Source organism: Triplophysa dalaica, chromosome 12 (assembly GCF_015846415.1).
Source record: "Triplophysa dalaica isolate WHDGS20190420 chromosome 12, ASM1584641v1, whole genome shotgun sequence".
NCBI lineage: Eukaryota > Metazoa > Chordata > Actinopteri > Cypriniformes > Nemacheilidae > Triplophysa > Triplophysa dalaica.
The window spans coordinates 11106708-11124825 of NC_079553.1; the positions used below are offsets into that span (position 1 = coordinate 11106708).

General features: G+C 41.0%; 1 protein-coding gene across 2 annotated transcripts in view; it reads right to left on the bottom strand.

Moving 5' to 3' along the window:
• Nucleotides 1-18118, bottom strand: part of creb5b (cAMP responsive element binding protein 5b) — a 55203-nt gene that overhangs the window by 12111 nt on the left and 24974 nt on the right. For both annotated transcript variants that reach the window (XM_056762972.1, XM_056762973.1), the window contains exons 6-7: nt 12516-12642; nt 11292-11402 (exon numbers count right to left, since the gene is read on the bottom strand). In XM_056762972.1, coding sequence (XP_056618950.1) covers nt 11292-11402; nt 12516-12642 — 238 coding nt within the window. The remainder of the gene's footprint in view (nt 1-11291; nt 11403-12515; nt 12643-18118) is intronic.

Below are 18118 nucleotides of genomic sequence, written 5' to 3' on the forward strand. Positions count from 1 at the left end.
ATAGAGAGATCGCCCGCTATCAGAGTTCTAATGTAATCAGTCTGGCTCTGAGCAGGCCCCCAGAGTGCCGAACTGGGTCAAGGGGCCAAATGAGCATGTACACCACAACAAGCTGAGCGAGACGGCACCATGCAGGAAGTACACGCTCGACAGATACCTTGTAATCACTATAAGCAGCATTGGATGGAATGAACAAGCTATCTGTGACTTAATATTATTACTCAAAAAGAAAATATAGGATATAGAGGAGAAAATCATCTACAAAGGGACCAATGAAATCAGAGCGGCTTATTTATCAATAAGACGTTCCCTTCTAGAAGCTTTTGGTAACATCCATCAAACAGCTTAAACCTGGTCCGCTGTTGGCCGAATCCCAGAAAAAACCCAAAGCCATAAATCATGGAGAATCAGACTAATCAAAACCAGAACGTTCAGACTGCCATTGTTAAACAATGACTGATCTGAGGTTATTTACACGTTCCACCGTGTTCCACCATAAAACCGTACTTGTCAACAATATAACATGCGAAAAAAATAAGAAACAAGCATTCTCACCCCAATCTGATGCTCTCACATTAAAGGATAACTTTCTCTTCAAATCTGGCAGGTAGAAATGCAGAAGGGCTTGTAACCTAACCTATATATGTTACGTGTGCATAATCTCTTATGACGATAGTTGAGAAGCCAGATCATGGCTGATGTGTGTTACTGAGACTGTCTCATCTGCCCTGGCTAATGAGGTGTAAACAGACATTAAAGCTGAGCCCTTCGAGCTGAAGCAGCAGCTCCATTAGCCTGTAATGATAGTGCTGTCTCACACGCTGGCACAGCAAAACCAGAGGAAAACAGTCATTACTGTAACACAAGTGTTGGCCTGCTGAGAATCTGTCCTCCGGAGGCACGTGATTCCTAAAGTGATTCACAAGTGTGTGTGAAGCACCTGTAGTCACATCCTTAATACCAAGAATGTGACCGAATGTTTAAGATTGGGATAGTTCACCCAAATTTCTGTTATCATTTATTCTCATAATTTATTATATTGTTTTTATAACCTGTATATGACTCTTTTTTCTGTGAAACATAAACTAAGATATTTTGAGAAATGTGGTTTTGTGTCCATACAATGTAAGTCAATGGGAGGCTGTGCTGTTTGGTTATCAACGTTCTTCAAAATATCTTTTTTTGTGTTCTGCAGAAGAAAGAAAGTCATACAGGTTTGGAATGACAGGAGGGTGAGTCAATGATGAAAGGTTTAAATTTTTTGGTGAACTGTCTCTTTAAGAATCGGTCATTAAGGTTGCATATTCCTTTTGCAAGTTATTGGGCAGCAAGCTGCATGCTGTTTAAAGTCTTAAAGTCCTTAAATAATCCCCAATGCTCTTCTTCCTTTACTTTGGTACTACAAATCAATCGTCTAGTATTTTAGGCAATATAAAACATTATATAGATCAATGGAGCACAGACGATGATCTATCAGGTTTCATTCACATGATATCTGCACAGCATTGTCTGTCTGTCTGCAGTTGTAAAAGCGGCAATCATTTGAAATCCTTTACCATTTCATTGCTGATCTTTAGCCTGTCCTTTCTGACCTCTAATTTCTCTAATGTATTATATAAAGCCTGGGGCATGATGGGTAGTTGCACATTAATGGTATTTATTAATTGCCTCTTTCTTAATTGTGCTCGTGTTTTGAGTGATATCATCATCAGTCCATCAAGGTGCATCTTGACAACAGATTCAACTTTCCTCAGACGGAGCAATGACTTCATATCAATAAAAGAGTGTAAAGACAGAGGGAGCGCCACACCTGCTGCTGAAAGAGTAAATCAAACTCAATGAGGTCAGAGGCAGAAGGAAGCCCCTGGGTAGACGTGGAGTAGGATTTTGTGTGTGTGTGTGTGTGTGTGTGTGTGGTGTGGTGTCTGCTAGACTTACTGCCAACTAAACTCACTCCGACCCATATCAATGACTCTACCTGTCTTATACTCTCTGTCAATCTCTTCTTCTGCCTTCTCTTTCATCTCTCTGTAAAAACTATTAGACATACTGTGAAACATGTCTCTGCACTTTCAACATCCATTAAGTAAATTTCTATAAACCTACTGTTTAGAAGATCTTTGAACATTAGAGTTGATTCTCTTTAGAAAAATACATTATATGTGTTATTTGCAACCATATATTTTATATTGATTTATTCAATATTTTGGTTTGACAGTATGTTTTTTGCACATTATAGTAAAAGGGCAATAAAAACACTTTCCATCTTATCAAACATGATCCAAACCAACAGTAAAAGCGTATTGTAAGCAGAACTGTTTAATTTGTGTGGGCATTGGTTTTTAAAAAAATGCAATGAAATCAAATAAGTGCTGATCAAATTAATCTCATATCTTTATATGAATTAATATTTGCTATTAATAATTCAAACCATTAATAGAAGGGACATTTTTCATCATCACAGACATCTTACAAATACATAACATGTTGGTTTTATCCGTTTCTACCATCTGCACAAGTCACGACTGTTTTATACTCTTATAGACCCACCAGAGAGGAACGCTAAAATCAGAGGTATAAAGTATCCTGCACCAGGGTCTCATAGATTCAAAGTCTCGGCCTCTGACTCTCGAGTCCTTCAACCCTCTGGGTCTGTACTGTGCTTTATGTTCACTTTCTCTCATTGCATAAATCTGAGCTGTAATTTTCCTGGCACTGGTGCCTGCTCTCCGTGGGCTTCAAGGTATGAGACGCCCATCTATTTCTCCCATTTCCCCTGAACGTTCATGCCAGACTCAATAAGGGTCTTGCCCCCGCTGCGCATGGTTGTTCCCTTCACCGCACCAACCCCCATTAGCTCATTTTTAAGAGTCCCTACCCCCACTCCACTCTCGCCCCCTTAAACGAGACCCTGCCAGCGTCTGTGAGCTAGGGACCACTTAACTGATTTCTTATGGGAGGGCTTCTGAGCAGAGAGAGGCAATGCTCTTGGTGGGATCAGACTGCACTATTTGCCATGCTGGCACAACTGTGAGTCTGTGTCAGCTTTGCCAGGCTAATCATTTGGAACCAATTTAATTTGGCTTTACAGTGCGTTCTGTCACAGAGAAAATCTTACATCTGATGTATCTAGTATCTGTTGCTGAAGCTGACGGAGCAATGGTTTAGAAGTCCAAAGGTTGTTGGTTCGAATTCCCAGCAAACACATATTAATAAAGAAGTTAGGCAATAGGTTAAATGTACAAAGGAAATTGGATGAAACTAAATATGGATAAAGCTATATTACATACAGTATATGCATATCTGTAAATGTAGAAGGAACCGGTGATGTATAAAGTATCTAAAAGCATTATATATAAATATCTTGTATAAATATCCTGCCAGAAAATTACTTAGAAAAGTATTTTTTTTAAGAAGTGAAAGTAACCTTAAAAGTCATGAAGTAACAGATCAATATTGTACTTAAGTATCAAAAGTACCTTTTATATGAAATCTACTTAGTAAGTTGAATCAAACGTTGTTAAGAAAATGTTTTTTTTTAGCATAAAGATAAAAAAATGGTGCTAACACAGAAATGTTTAACTTTGAAAAAGTTCTGTCTCAAGCTGGTTTTATCTGGAACAACATGTTGCCAAATTGCTGAACTAACAAAATACAAGTTCAGAAACCCTGCCTTTAAAACTTTACTTTAAATCGTATAACTATATAAAATGATAGTTCCCTCCCACCTCCAAAATTATCCCATTTAGAGAACAACTTCGACCAAAATTAAGAACAAATCTCTGTCCCTAACTTCTTTCTTTCCATGCATTTCCCTTACAGTAACAACCCAGTCATTTGATAACTCATTGAAACTGAAATATTTGCTGTTTATTAAAAAAAAAAGCAGAACATTAAAACCTTGTGTTGAAATTAACCACATAGAGCACCCTTTTGCACTTTCAAATTGAGTTTTAACCAATGATTGTTTCACCACTGTCATGGTGACCGGATCACTGACTTGTCAATTTCAGTTCTGTTTACATGCTTTTATTTTGTAGTAACGAACATGCTTAGGGGAAATGTATCCAAGTAAAAGTATACATTTTGTTCAGGAAATGTGGTGGAGTAAAAGTCTGCAGAAATATAAAGACTTAAGTAAAGTACAGATACTCCCAAAAAATATTTATCATATAATTACTTTGTTACATTACAACACTTGGAACGATGGCAGGGGAACCCTCACAAAAATGATCATATTTTAATGACTATACTTAAACAAAGGTAAAACATAAGTATATTTTTAAGTACACTTTAAGTGATGAGTACTAGTACAATTGCAAGTGTCCTATTTCACTATACTCAGATCTAAATAAGCCCACTTTTTACTTTATAAAAGTGTCCTTTTAGGTACACACACTGTAAAAAAATCCATAAAACTGACATTTTCTTGCAGCTGGGGCACCAGAAAAATACAGTGAATTTTTTTTTTACATAAAATGATATTTTTCTTGTACATTTTCAGTCTTTTTCTGTACCTTGATTACCGTATTAAAAAAACTGTAAATGTTCGTGTTATTTGTCATCGCTGTATCTTAGACGAGGTTCAAACAACAAACAAGATACAGACGTTAGATTTTTGTGTCAGGTGAGCAAAGAATTGATTACAAAAAGTGTAAAAAAAGACACGAGATGTTTACTAAGAGAGTAAGAAAAGTTTTAAAGATATAGTTCATCCAAAAAGGACAATTCTCTGTCATTTACTCACCCTCATGTCATTCCAAACCTGCATCATACTTTAAAGTATGTTGGTAACCAAACAACATTGGACCCCCCAGTGACTTCCATTGTAAGGAAACAAAACCACTGAGACATTTCTTAAAATATCTCAGTTTGTGTTCCACAGAAGAAAGAGTCATAAAGGTTTTAAACCACAGGAGCTTAAATAAATGATGACAGAATTTGTATTTTTTGTGGGTGTGACCCAACCGTTTAAGTACTAAGAAAGTATTAAAGGAGTCATTCCCAAGAAGTACGTGTTTTTCTTTGTCTTTTGTGTGTTATAAGTTGCCCATGCATGTATTAGACACGTGAAATTGCTAAAATTTAAGTTTAGGAACAAAAGATGTATTTTATCTATAAGCGAATGCTCACCAAGACCTGCCTGAAAACGCCTCGTGTAACCACACCCCCACAACTTGACGTCAGCTCGTGGAGTGATTCGACTAAAACCCCCAAAAATCTATACGCAAGTAATGTTAATCTCATTGTACCGTCGCCGCCGCAGCCTGATGTTCTGAGTATTTGAAGAGGCGTTACATTTCCGTGCAGTTTCCGACCAATCACTACGCACTAGTGACCTGACCAATCATAGCACACCTCGCTTTTCAGAGCGATGAGCTTTGTAAAATATCAACGCGTTTCAGAGAGGCGGAGCAAAGAGGAGATACAAACATGCACGGTACATGGAAAATACAGCGTTTTTAACCTTAAATCGTGTATACACATTGTATTACATCTAAAGCAAACAATAATATTCGTTTTAGCCGAGTCAAATGACCCCTTTAAGATCTCATCTTAAAGACATGTCTGTTTATATTCTGTAGGCACTTGCTCCTTACATATCAAAGCCACATTGCAACAGAACTCTCCTTCTCTATAACCTGGGGCTTTGAGACAGGTTAAGCAAGATATTTACTCCATATAAAGTTAGTCCTGAAGGGCAGTCCAGGTAATAGCTCGAGAGTCCAATCAGGATCACCTAACAAAAGTAGAAACAATCAGCTCCAAAGACAAGCTAATCAACTCGAGCGAGACCGTCGACACAAACATCCATCACTTTCCCATGTAAATACAGCCCAGCATGAAATTAATGTGGCACAAGCTTTCCAAATCAACCTGTATTAACTTACAGGGCGCACTTTACACACAAACACCATTTGAAAGATTTCAAGGTCAAACAGTTGTGAAAACAAAGCTGATTGCGCTTGTGGCGTGTATCTGCGAGCCGAGTCCTTCACTTCAAAGAGAAACAGACAGACACGTTAATGTATTCAGTACTGTGCTGTATTTAGAGAAACAGAAGTACTTTGGCCCCTCGATGGGGAACTATAGTCCTAACAGCTAATCTAAATTTGGCGATTAGCAAAAAAGAAGCAATACGACAAGATACGGTTAAACTAGCATGGAATATTAGGCCACAGGTATGTGTACGTTTTTTGTTCGTCATCCTTAAATTGTTGATATTAAATACTTAACATCAGTTAACATCAGCTTAATCCAATATACTGTACAAAGGATGTAGAATTTTCCTGCTTGAGAGGGCACAGACAGGACATAAAACTGAGCAGATTGTTGAAACCCTAAAAGATTTAAGCTTCATTAGTGCATGGTAGCTTTTGTGGCCTCTGAACCGTGCCCAAAAAGCTGGGTGCCCATTATTGAAGCTATAACAACACACTGCCTTTAAAAGACAATTGAATCCTGTATTTCACCATCCCCCCCATCCACTTAGTCCAAAACAATCGTAAATGGTAAGCCTATTGGTTAAACGGGATAATCCCTTTTTTCTGGGACTGACTGTACACACAATAGTGCTAGAAGTGAATTCTGTCCATTTATATGTTCTGTTATTTAGGTACACGAAAAGGTGCATGTGTGAAATTAAAACTGTAACAATTGGGTAGGTTTAATGCATTTACTGAAACGGACAGTTCACCCAAAAATCATAATGTACTCTCAGGTTGTTCCAAACGTGTATAAAGTTTGTTGTTCTGGTGCAAAAATAGCATGATATTTGGAAGTATGTTTGTAACCAAACAGTTTGGGGGCACTATTGACATTCATAGTATGGGAAAAACTACTTTGGTGGCCAATGATGCCCCAGTACTGTTTGTTTTTTCTATTTTCTTCAAATCATCTTTTTTGTTCAGCAGAACAAAGAAATTAATACAGGTTTGGAACAACTTGGGGGTGAGTAAATGATGACATAATTATCATTTCTGGGTGAAGAAATGTAGTCAAAGAAAACCACATGACCAACCACATTTCAGTATCCAAACAGATGAAAGCATGAAGTCCAAATGAAATTGAAAACGCAAATATTGCAATGTTTGATTCCAGGAGGCGTTCCAAATTTAATATTACTGTACATTTCCTAAAGTGGTTTTGTGTAAACATTCTCATTTTTTAACAACTACACAATTGCTTTATGAGGTTTTAGAAATGTGTATAATATGCTTTGAGTAAATGGTGAAGGCAATAATTTTGATATGCAATAAACTCACTTTAAACATAGACTAAACACAGAGTCATGATGTTTTCACAACTCTGTCTCTTTGTATGTTAACTGAGTGTTCAGCCCGAGCTGCACTGTTGCTTGTTTCAGCTGTGAGTTAGCTCATCAGCTTTCTATGACATCATTCTCCGACAATGCCACCATTCATACAGATGTTACTTACAAAACATAGATTCTTGTGTTGCAGACAGAGAGACACAACACGAGGCAGGTGTCTCACCGGCATGGCCTACCGCTAGCACCTGACTTTGAACGTCATAAAGACTATAAAAGTACATAATTCCTTTAATAAGACTGAAATTCAATAGTGGACTGTTCAATTTTTATACATAATATAATTATGTTAATATAAGTACATACAAACGCAAACAAAAAAATATATATATTTTTAAATATTAACAGGCTCACATGTTGTGAAAAATAAATTGTTTTTAATAAATAACTTCTACATAAGTAAATTTTAGAAAGTTTGTGTGGATCTGAAGTGAACACTAAATGAAAGAGGGTTCGATTACACAAGGCTGAATTCCAGCGCTTGCATAAAAATGTACTTTGATAGGCGTATCGTTCTGTGAAATGTTTCTTTAAGAAAGGTTTCTTTTTTTCACTCAAGTAAAAAAGAAAAAGAGTACATTTACAGCATGCCAAGGATTATGTCATCTGCACGGCGTGTGCCAGCACAAGGGCCTCCGGAGAAACAGAGCAAGAACATATAGTATTGTTTACCTCGTAAAAAACATACCACCTAGCCTGACGCTTAGTGACACATTTATCATGCTTGGTAACAATGAAAACAATAGATAATTACCCTCGATAAAACAAAGAAATACCGATTATTTCAAACTATCACTTGAATGACTCATGAGACGAACATTTTTACATTATGAGAACTTGTGTAAAGGAAGTATATATAGAGCATTCCAGAAAATAGTTAGTTTTTTTGTGATTGTAAATTCTTTTGAAAAATATCTATAGACAGTATTTATTTAATGAGACTTGGACCATAATATCAAATTTTATGGGTTTTATTAAAGTCCAAAATATTTTTTACAATCTGTCTGCATTACAAACGTATACAAACTTAATATTTGTGATCCAGTCAGAGAAAAACAGAGAAAAAGTTTGTGATTTTCTAGATACAAATTTCCTATATAAAAAAAAAGAGAAAATGTCTACTTGATGTATTTAATACTGATTATTTTTGCCATGTCAAAGATTAAAATCATAGTAAAATTAATAGGTGAAATCAAACTTTGATGCTCAGTTTTTAGGGCTAGATCAAGCCCAAATAGATAAGGAAGGAAGTATATATTACTGTTTGCCTTTTTTTCGATTTTCTAAACTTCTTACGACCAGACACTTTGCATTTTTCTTTAAGGGGTGTACGACAGAGTTATTGTCATGCAGGACCAGTCCTCCTTGAACTGAATTGCCACAAATTTGAAGGCACATGGTGTTCATTGCATTGTATTCAAATTTTCTTCACTGGTATGAGACCATTTTAAACTTTGTAAAGAAAAAGGATTTACTCATTTCTGGCTGTGTTGTGTATTTTAACACAAAGACTAGATGTTTTTTATTTATCAATACAGATTTGTATAATTCATTTATAGCACTAACAAAATATTCAGACGGCAATATTTGAAGAATGTTTGTAATCTCAAATCCTATAGAAATGCTATATTTATGTGACTCCAAAACCTCAAAGGGACTTTAAAACCTTGAACATGCCAAAACAGTGGTGGAAGAGAAAGTGGATCCGCATTGTGTTTGACAAGGTTCAGCTGGCACATCCACCGGCTTTTTCCTCTCCCTGATAACAGCATGTTTGGACGTCCTTTTCCACAGACACGAGAACTTTCATCTCTTAAGAGCAGATCAAGTGAGCCGTGGAAAAAAAAAAAAAAACCACCAGCAAACAATCGCTCGGTAACATGAGATAAATCGTTTGTTTTTGGGTGTCTATGAGAATACGTCCGAATGGAAAAAAATAGAGAGCATTGTTTTAACGCCCACCTCTGAGCAGCTAGGCTACATCTGCCCAACACATCGGACAACTGGATATCTGAAACGTATAATCAGTGACTTCATTAATAATAAATATTCTGCTGCTCAGCCTAGGAGCAAAACAGCCACAAACACAAGAGACTGCTCGTCCACATCTGGCCTGAGATAAATGACACCTTAACCACAAAGTCTGAAGACAGCGAGGCACTCTGCCATGCTGCTCTCTCTCTCTCTCTCTCTCTCTCTCTCTCTCTCTCTCTGTGTGTGTGATGGTCTGACAGCAGTCCCGTGGGAACAAAAGCACTTTTAGCAGATTTTTTTTCACCAGAGACCCCATGGCCCACCACAAAATCAATTTGGCTTCATTGGCCAAAGCGCACACACACACACACACACACACACAGATCCAGCACACACTATCTTCTATATATCACACACTCTCGTTTTCACATCCACAGTGCTGCACTTTCCTCTCTCTGCTTTCTTCATGTTCTCTAGTTCGGCTCTCCAGCTCTCGTGAGGGTTGGGTATGAGGTTACAGTGGGGGAGATATTTCCCATTTGGAGTAAGTCAACATATCTATATAATGAGATTAGGGCTGGATCTCTACACTGGGGTTGTGTTAGGCTGGGCAGGGCAGTGTGGGGGACACATGGCTCCGATCACCCCTGAACAGGTCACTTGATAACAACCATTGCCATTATCTGACCCGGATTATGGCCACGATATACAAATAAAAGGAAATAAAGATCAATATCTTAAGAAATGAAACTCTACAAGGAGTTGGCAATTTTGAATTTTCACATCTCGTTCACAATGTGTTGTTACATACTTGCATTCTTACACATAATTCAATTAGCTAAGATCCAAAGGCAAGGTGACCCATGTTAAATTCTTCCTATACGAGTGTTTTAGGGACTCTTTGAAAGCCTAATACGAACGGTTTCATGTGTCTGAGCCAAAAAAAAGAATTTATAATTCAATTACAATCAGGGCCGAGAGAGACGGGAGAGGGGGGATGTGTCTGGAGTCCAGCCAAGGGACAGATAAGACCGCACATTAAAGTAATATTATGCTCCCCTGCCCGTTACCATGGGAACGAACGAAAGGATTAAAAAATACACAGGACGATCAATCTCCAACGGGTCAGAGAGAAGAAGAGAAAGTTAAGTGCTCTTCGAGCGCTCTTCCCACCATCAGAATCATCACTCATGTTTTGACACTCTCTTGCTCTCTCTTTCGGTCTTTTATTGTTTTTAACCGTTCGTTTCACCCTCCTCCTTTCTTTCCTTTTTCTCAATAAATATGCTTAATAAGTACGCTTTCCCAATCCACAAATAGCAGATTATTATGGGGTGTAATTAGAGGATTAGAATCTAATTCCAGAATCTGTCTTTCTGATCCTCTTGCCACCATTATGAAGCTCGATTAAAAGGCTTAAGCAGCCACATGGTTACATGGGATGTATGGGAACAAAACTAATCCAGGCAGATGGATGTAATAGCCCTAAACATGTTGACCCCAATAATGTACTCGTTATTTAGTCATCCTTATGTCAAATTTTATTTCAAGAAAGGTTATGGATGCATTTTCCAATGCAAAATGGGCACAGGGGCCGTTTCAAACCATGACAAAAAAGTACTGACATCCCATGTTTAATGCACGCAAAATGCTATCATATTGCTTCAGAAGACTTGCTCGCCGTCAGTTTTGGGCTCTTCTTCTATCTCTCCTTCTCTGTGAGCTCTGACTGGCTGCTTTGTTTTTGATGAGATCACTGCATGCTGAACTAGTGCTAACAAGCAGCACAAGTGTGTGCAAGGAACATCAAGATATACATCAGACAAGCTGGCATACAGAGAAGAACAAGAAAAACAAATAGCACGTGTGTTCATATGCTTTTTATCGATGGGTAACTAGTTCCATCCCAAAAACAGAAGAAAAATGAACCCAAATGAATTTGCACATTGCAGTCAAGCAGGAAAATATGCAGGTGTGAATAACTCACCAGTTTTGCCTCTGAGTGCATGGGGGGAACGTGGGGGGAAGGGCAAGAGCTGTTGTGGGTGGGGACCTGCATACCCATCATGTTGGAGCCCATAGACATTTGCCGTTCCATCTGAGGCCGCAAAAGTAAATGTTACGCTCATGCGAAACCACATAAAAGCATGAAACAACTTTAATCTGGTAAATTGTGTCCTTTGTTGTTTGTTTGTGTGTGTGTGTTCAGATCTTGCTTTGAGATCTGACTTCATAAAAAAAATCTGAAAGATGGTTGCATGTCTCCTTTAAAATAGATATAAGTATACATTGTTTTAATATTCCTAAATAATTCCATTAAACACAGTAGTCCCAGACAAGCTAATAAGATGCTGCAGAAGTGTAAAAAAAAACCAAGTCTTAACAACAAATCTACAGCTTTGATCTGCACTGCTTTGTCAGTGTATCTTTGCATTCAGAAAGTCCCAATCACATGTGACCAAAAGGCTAAAACTCAGTTTTAACTTTCATGTTTGCATAGAAGTGTGTGCCAAACATGTACATGAACCATTTTACAGTTTCACCTAAAAGTAAATGAATGGTTGTGCGAAAGAGATTGAGAGAGACTGGGAGTCCTGTTACCAAAACCCAAGACCTCTGAGATCTACCTCTGACCCCCCTTCCAAACCCCTGATGACCTGAAGCAGAATGAAAGCACAGCAGTCCCAAGTAATTATTGGAGGAATATTTGGTTTAAAAATATCACCCCACACTGCACCCCTTTCCTGGGACGTCAAGCGGGACTGCAAAAAAACGTCCCGTTTTAATTTAATCAACTCTGTGCTTTTACTTCCATAGCCGACATGTGCTGGCTTATGTTACAATGAGAACATGTGTTGTGTCATTAGAACCCCGATACGGGCAGCTCTGGCGAACACACACACACTGCTTCCTCAGCCTGCACTCGGTGCTTTATTGACATTTCTTAAATAGAATTAAAACAGATCGAGCTTTGGTAGAAAATTACACCTCTGCTGATGGCTTTCCTGATAAAACAGCCGCTGATATGTGGTAAAAAAAACTGGAAAAGGCATTAATTGATAGCAGACTGCTGAGAAAATCCAGACAAAGAGGGTTTAAAAAAAGATGAATTTGCACATGTCTGTGCATATTTATGTGCCTTGATTATGCAAAGGAATCGTCAACTGATGCTGTAAATACATTGTGCTTGTTTGCGTTTTTATGATCTCACAGGCATAAGAACAGCAGACGATCCTTGCATAGTGGGGTCAGGCAGTGTGCCAGGCATGGATGCTGGTAGAGGCTGTCGCTGTCGGTTCCTCAGGTGCAATAAAGAAGAAAGTGAACCAGGCACTGGCCTAAAGGAAGTGAAAGAGAAAAAGGAAAACCGAGATTAACTTATTTTCACACATGAAAGTTTAATTTTGCAACTGACGTCAACCATGTGCCATTATTAAAAATTAATATCATGTACCACACAAATTCAGTTCCCATTTTGGTTTGCTTTGTTCCAAAGAATCTCTGTGCTATATTTTGTCTTTCTTAAGAAGTCATCATCCACTGTCAGATATACACAGAGAGGCACAATTGATTTCACAGCTAGAGAAGTTTTGCTGGAAGCGCTTGAAGAAGGTTTCGTAGCTTTTATCTTAAAGGAACCATTCCCCCCAAAATGAAAATTCTGTCATCTTTTACTACCCCTCAAGTTATTGCAATTCTGTACACATTACTGTGTTCTGATGGACACAGAGAAAGATATTTGGAAGAACAGTTCTTGGCCACCATTGGCTCTTTTGAGTACCATTTCCTTTTTCCTACTAGTCAATGGTGGTTTGGTGGAATGGTGAAAAGCATTCTTTCAAATATCTTTCTCTGTGTTTAACAGAACAACAACATTTATACAGATTTGCAACAACTCGAGGGTGATTAAATGATTACAGAATTTTCATTTTAGCCTAAACTGTCCCTTTAAGTCGATCATATTCTTTGTGCTTCAATAAAAGTGTGGATGTGGAAAATGAAAATACTTGGAAGAACGCCTTTTTTGTTATTTATTTGTGAACTATACCTTTAAGAACACAAAAAATCCCCTTTTTGTATCCTCTTACACATGCAATACGCATGTCAGCACCTCAGATGTGACACATGTGGCAGTTTGAACCCACAAAACAAACAACTTCCTGTTCATGTTAGCACAAAGCTGCCAGTGCAACACTTTCTTATATTTGTCTAGAAAGTGAGAGATATAGCACTCAGTAATTTCATCATAGCTCAGCTACCTCGCAGGTCCGGACCACCATACAGCGCAGAGCAACCGGGCCTGTCTGAATAACCTTTAGCCTTAGATGACAAGCATTATTTGGATCTGATTGGAAAGCTGACGGACAGCTGAAAGGGAAAAGAGAGGGTCCCCACCTGAACAAATACCTGTATTTATCTGGCCTAAATAGCGGCATTTACACTGCGTGATTACTGTGTACACGTACAGGCGCACACAGGCTCGCAAACGCACGCGGTCATTAACATTCTGACATATTGTCATTTGTGTCTAACGTTCCAATCCATCACATGCTAAGACCCCTTAACAACCTCACATCTCTGAAATGAACATAAATACATACCCAGGTGTGTAGGTATGTGTGGTTGCTCCATTTTTTTTCCAATAGTATAGTTTGGATTTTGCGGAATTTCCAATAGAGCAGCCAGGGCATTTCGCAAAATGTTGTGCAAAGTGTGAAAAACTTTTACTAGGGGTTTACATTCTGGGGGAATCCTAACAAAGTAATACAAGATGCCACCAGCTTAATAACACCAGCTTAGAAAGTTTGCACAAATTATTTTCAACCAAAACAATTGCATTTATTCTATTTCTCTAATGTTTCAACGTAGTAAAATATGAGCAGTTTTTCTCTACACATTTACATTATTGTGGCAAAGAACAACACAGCTAAGCTTTGAAGAAAAAACAACCTTGGCCTTCACAGCCTTCACTGAGGTGAAGAGAGAAAGTAAGCGGGAAAGAGAGAAACACAGAGTCTCTACGGGCAGGCCATGCTGTGCATTAAAACTCAGCGAACAGGAAACAGTCCTAATTAAGAGCTCAACCTAAGCAGCGAGAAGAAAGACGCTTTAGACGCTGCGCAGGTCCCACTGTCAAACTCACTCACCTGCTTCTAAAGCATTGGCGAAAGAAAAAGAGTGTGCGTTGGGAACCAAAAGAACAAATAACAAAACTAATACAGGAACAGATTCAAACTTTCTGTGCCCCTTGATATACCGCTGTCAGTGTGCGTCTAGTGAGCATGTGCATGTGGTGTACTGTATAGTTTGCATGAAATGACAGTCTGTCATTTCAGAGGGGATAATAAGACCCCAGAGGCACACACACACACACACAGTGCAACCCTGACCCTCCCCTCTCACATTACACACACTGCCCGTCCGCTCCAACAAGACATCATTCCGCTTTTCTATTTCTTTATTCTTTCTCGCTATTTTCCACTATCATTCCGCCTATGGACCAGAGCAGACATCAAATACATATCTGCAAACACAGCTTCAATTCATTCAGTGTGTAGTATGTATAAAGATAACGTTTTAAATATCAAAATAACATAACAAATATTTTAATTCTATTATAATACATAAACGGCTGATAAACAATAAAACACTGACAGCCAATCAAAATCCCTTAAAGTTGGCATGAAATGAAAAATGATCATTCTAACAGTTTTACACAGTGTTGCAGTATTTATTATAAATAATTAATCCATGTTATAAGTAATCTTTAGTCAAAACTTTCACCACCTCCCCCTCGAAAACATCATCTCTTCACTTCTGGTCACGAGCAATGGCGGGGCCAAAGATATTAGGCTTGTTTGACTTGATGCGACGCCGCAAGATCCGACAGGTGGATGACATCAAAGTACCGCGAGAGCGATTCGAAAAACCATAAGAAGATTGCTTTCGAATCGCTCTCGGGAATTCACAAAGGATTGTATCAAAACAAACAAGTACGCCCACAGATCTGACTCGAAACACCAATGATTTACTGAGAGCGAATTTGATTCACTCGGGTATACGTCAGGATACGGAAGAAACTAAAATCGCTACTTCCGTTTCATGCAGACTTTCATGAACATTTAAAACGTAAAAAGCAGCGCTACCGTAGAATAAACATAAAGTTATTGTCCACTTATATTCAATGTAGTCCAGTAATTATCTTTACAGATATTGTTCTTGGTGTGTGAAAACGTCTTGGTTACGTCTGTAACCTCAGTTCCCTGATGGAGCGAAAAAGACATCAACTCTGACTACTATAGAAAAGGCCAATGAAATTTGGCGAATGAAATTTGCATGCCGGTCTCCGCCCCTGGATGTCCGGTATAAAACGAAGCCGGCGTGCAGCATTCATTTACCTCTTGTTCTGAAGAGCCTGAGAGCCTCTTACGACTGCAGCAGAATACGATACGTGTTTGTGGCATAAGGGACACAACGTCTCGTTCCCTCCATCAGGGAACTGAGGTTACAGACGTAAACAAGACGTTCCCTTTCTGTCGGTCTCTCGACGTTGTGTCGAGAACGACAGATGGGGTTACCTAAGGAAAACGCCACAACGCTGTATCACGTCACAATCTCTAGCAAAGCGACGGTAACAGGCCTGGGCGTGTCTCAAGATAACGTAAGAGTTGCCAGGGCCGAATTTAAGGCAATCCGGGGACACAGAGAATGCTTGGAGGTCCCCTACCCTCTTGAAGGAAGCGAGCGCCATCAGGAGGGCCGTCTTACTCGTCAGGTGAGGAAGATCGGAACCTCCGATGGGCTCTTGGGGGCCCAGAGAGGCCCCCCCAGGACCCATGTTAGGGTCCCAAGAGGGTATGGAGCGAAGATGAGGCGGATTCCGCCCTCTCGCGCCCCTTAGGAACCTGGTGACCAGGTCGTCCTGCCGTCTTAGGAACGATGAAGTGCGGGCTGAAACCCACTGAACATCTTGGTTTTGAGGGACGAACTCGATACCTGTTTCGCCAGAAGGGTGACCTATACCCGAAGTACGGAGGCCTCTGACAGAGGGAGAGAGGATGCCCCGAAACTTGGGAGAGTCTCTGCCGAACTGGATCGAGAAACCAAGACCGACTGCCCTCTTTAGCCACCAAGACAGTGTGGGCAGCTCTCGAGCTCCCAGGGACTGTGACATGGGACCAAGGGGACGGTCTGCTTCATCATTCCCGGGGGGGGTGGTTCGTCGGCTGGCGGAGCTAACCATATGTCGCGGGGTGTCCCCGGAGGGAAGGTTGGCTCCGCCTTTTTGCCTGCCTGGCGGGACAGCTGCACGCACTGTCGGTTTGAGAGTGGTGGCAGCTGTCGTGTGTGTACGACCCTACGCCTCGCCAGGGCGTGAGGTCGGGGTGAGGTCGGGTTGCCGGGCACAGTCAAGTCGAGTGTGCAAGTGGCTGCAAGTGTGGAGATGGTGGTCTAGTGGGTTAAACCACTGAACTGGTAATCAAAAGGTTGCTGGTTCGATCCCAGCAGCCACCACCAGTGTGTCCTTGAGCAAGACACTTTACTCCACGTTGCTCCAGGGGGATTGTCCCTGTAATAAGTGCACTGTAAGTCGCTTTGGATAAAAGCGTCAGCCAAATGCCTAAATGTAAATGTAAATGTAAATGTAAGTACACCCGGGAAGAACGGAAAAAACTCTTTGAGTAAGTGGGCGCCAGGCCCTGAAAAGGGTCCGGCTTTGGTGACGAGGCAGGAGCCGTCCCATTCCGACCGAACAGAGCCGTGGCTGTGAAGGTCGGGCCCGATATTGTTATTGAAGGGGTGGAGGTTTCCCCCTCGACCACCGCTTCCGGGGTGCCGCCTGTGGGGGCACAGGAACCGGAGCCGATGTAGAAGGGTTCCTGGGCTGCCAGGAAGCAGACGTCACGCGGGATCTCGGGGGCTTCTAGGCGGCCGAGTCGCGGCGCGGTAAAATGTGGCTAATTGCCACTGTCTGCTTCTTCACCGTTAAAAACTGCTGAGCGCAGTCCTCAACGGTGTTACCAACAACCCACCCTGCGAAATGGTTGCATCAAGAAAGCGGACTTTCTCGGTATCACTCTTCTGCGCAAGGTACAGCCAGGGGTGTCTCTCCTGGTACACTACCGTGGACATCGCCCAACCCAGGGCACGTGCCGCCACCTTGGTCACCCGTAGAGCGCTGTCAGTGGCGGCATGGAGATCCTGCATTATACCGGGTCGGCCTTACCCTCGTGGAGCTCTCTCAACGCCTTGGCCTGGCGGACCTGCAGGATGGCCATTGCGTAGAGAGAGGAGGCAACTTGGCCCGCGGCAGTGCAAGCCTTCGACACCAGTGATGCCGAAGTCCTACACGCTTTGGACGGTAGGCGTGGCCGATTCCCCCAGGTGGTAGCCGTCTGCGGCACAGGTGCAACGCAGCTGCACGTTCCACCCGGGGGATCTCGACGTAGCCTTTCACTGCCCCACCATCGAGGAAAGTGAGGGAGCCGGTGCTGGTTTGACTGGAGCGGGCCGTGAGTCGAGCGCTCCAAGTTTTACACAGCTCCTCATGCACCTCCGGGAAGAAAATGGCACCCGGGGTGGGCGCGGTTTGCACCGCGCTCTGACCTCAGGAACCACGTAACCCCGGGTTAGCATGGTTGACATCACTTTTGCTTCCTCCTGAGGGGAGGGAAGTTCGGATTCGTCAGAGTCGGATGCCAGTCTCCCTCCGATGCTGTGAGCGACATCTCATCCACGTCACGCATCGTTTCCGAGTGCGTGCCTGAGGATCCGGACGGTATGCCACCGCCGGTTGGGGAACTTTCAGAAGAG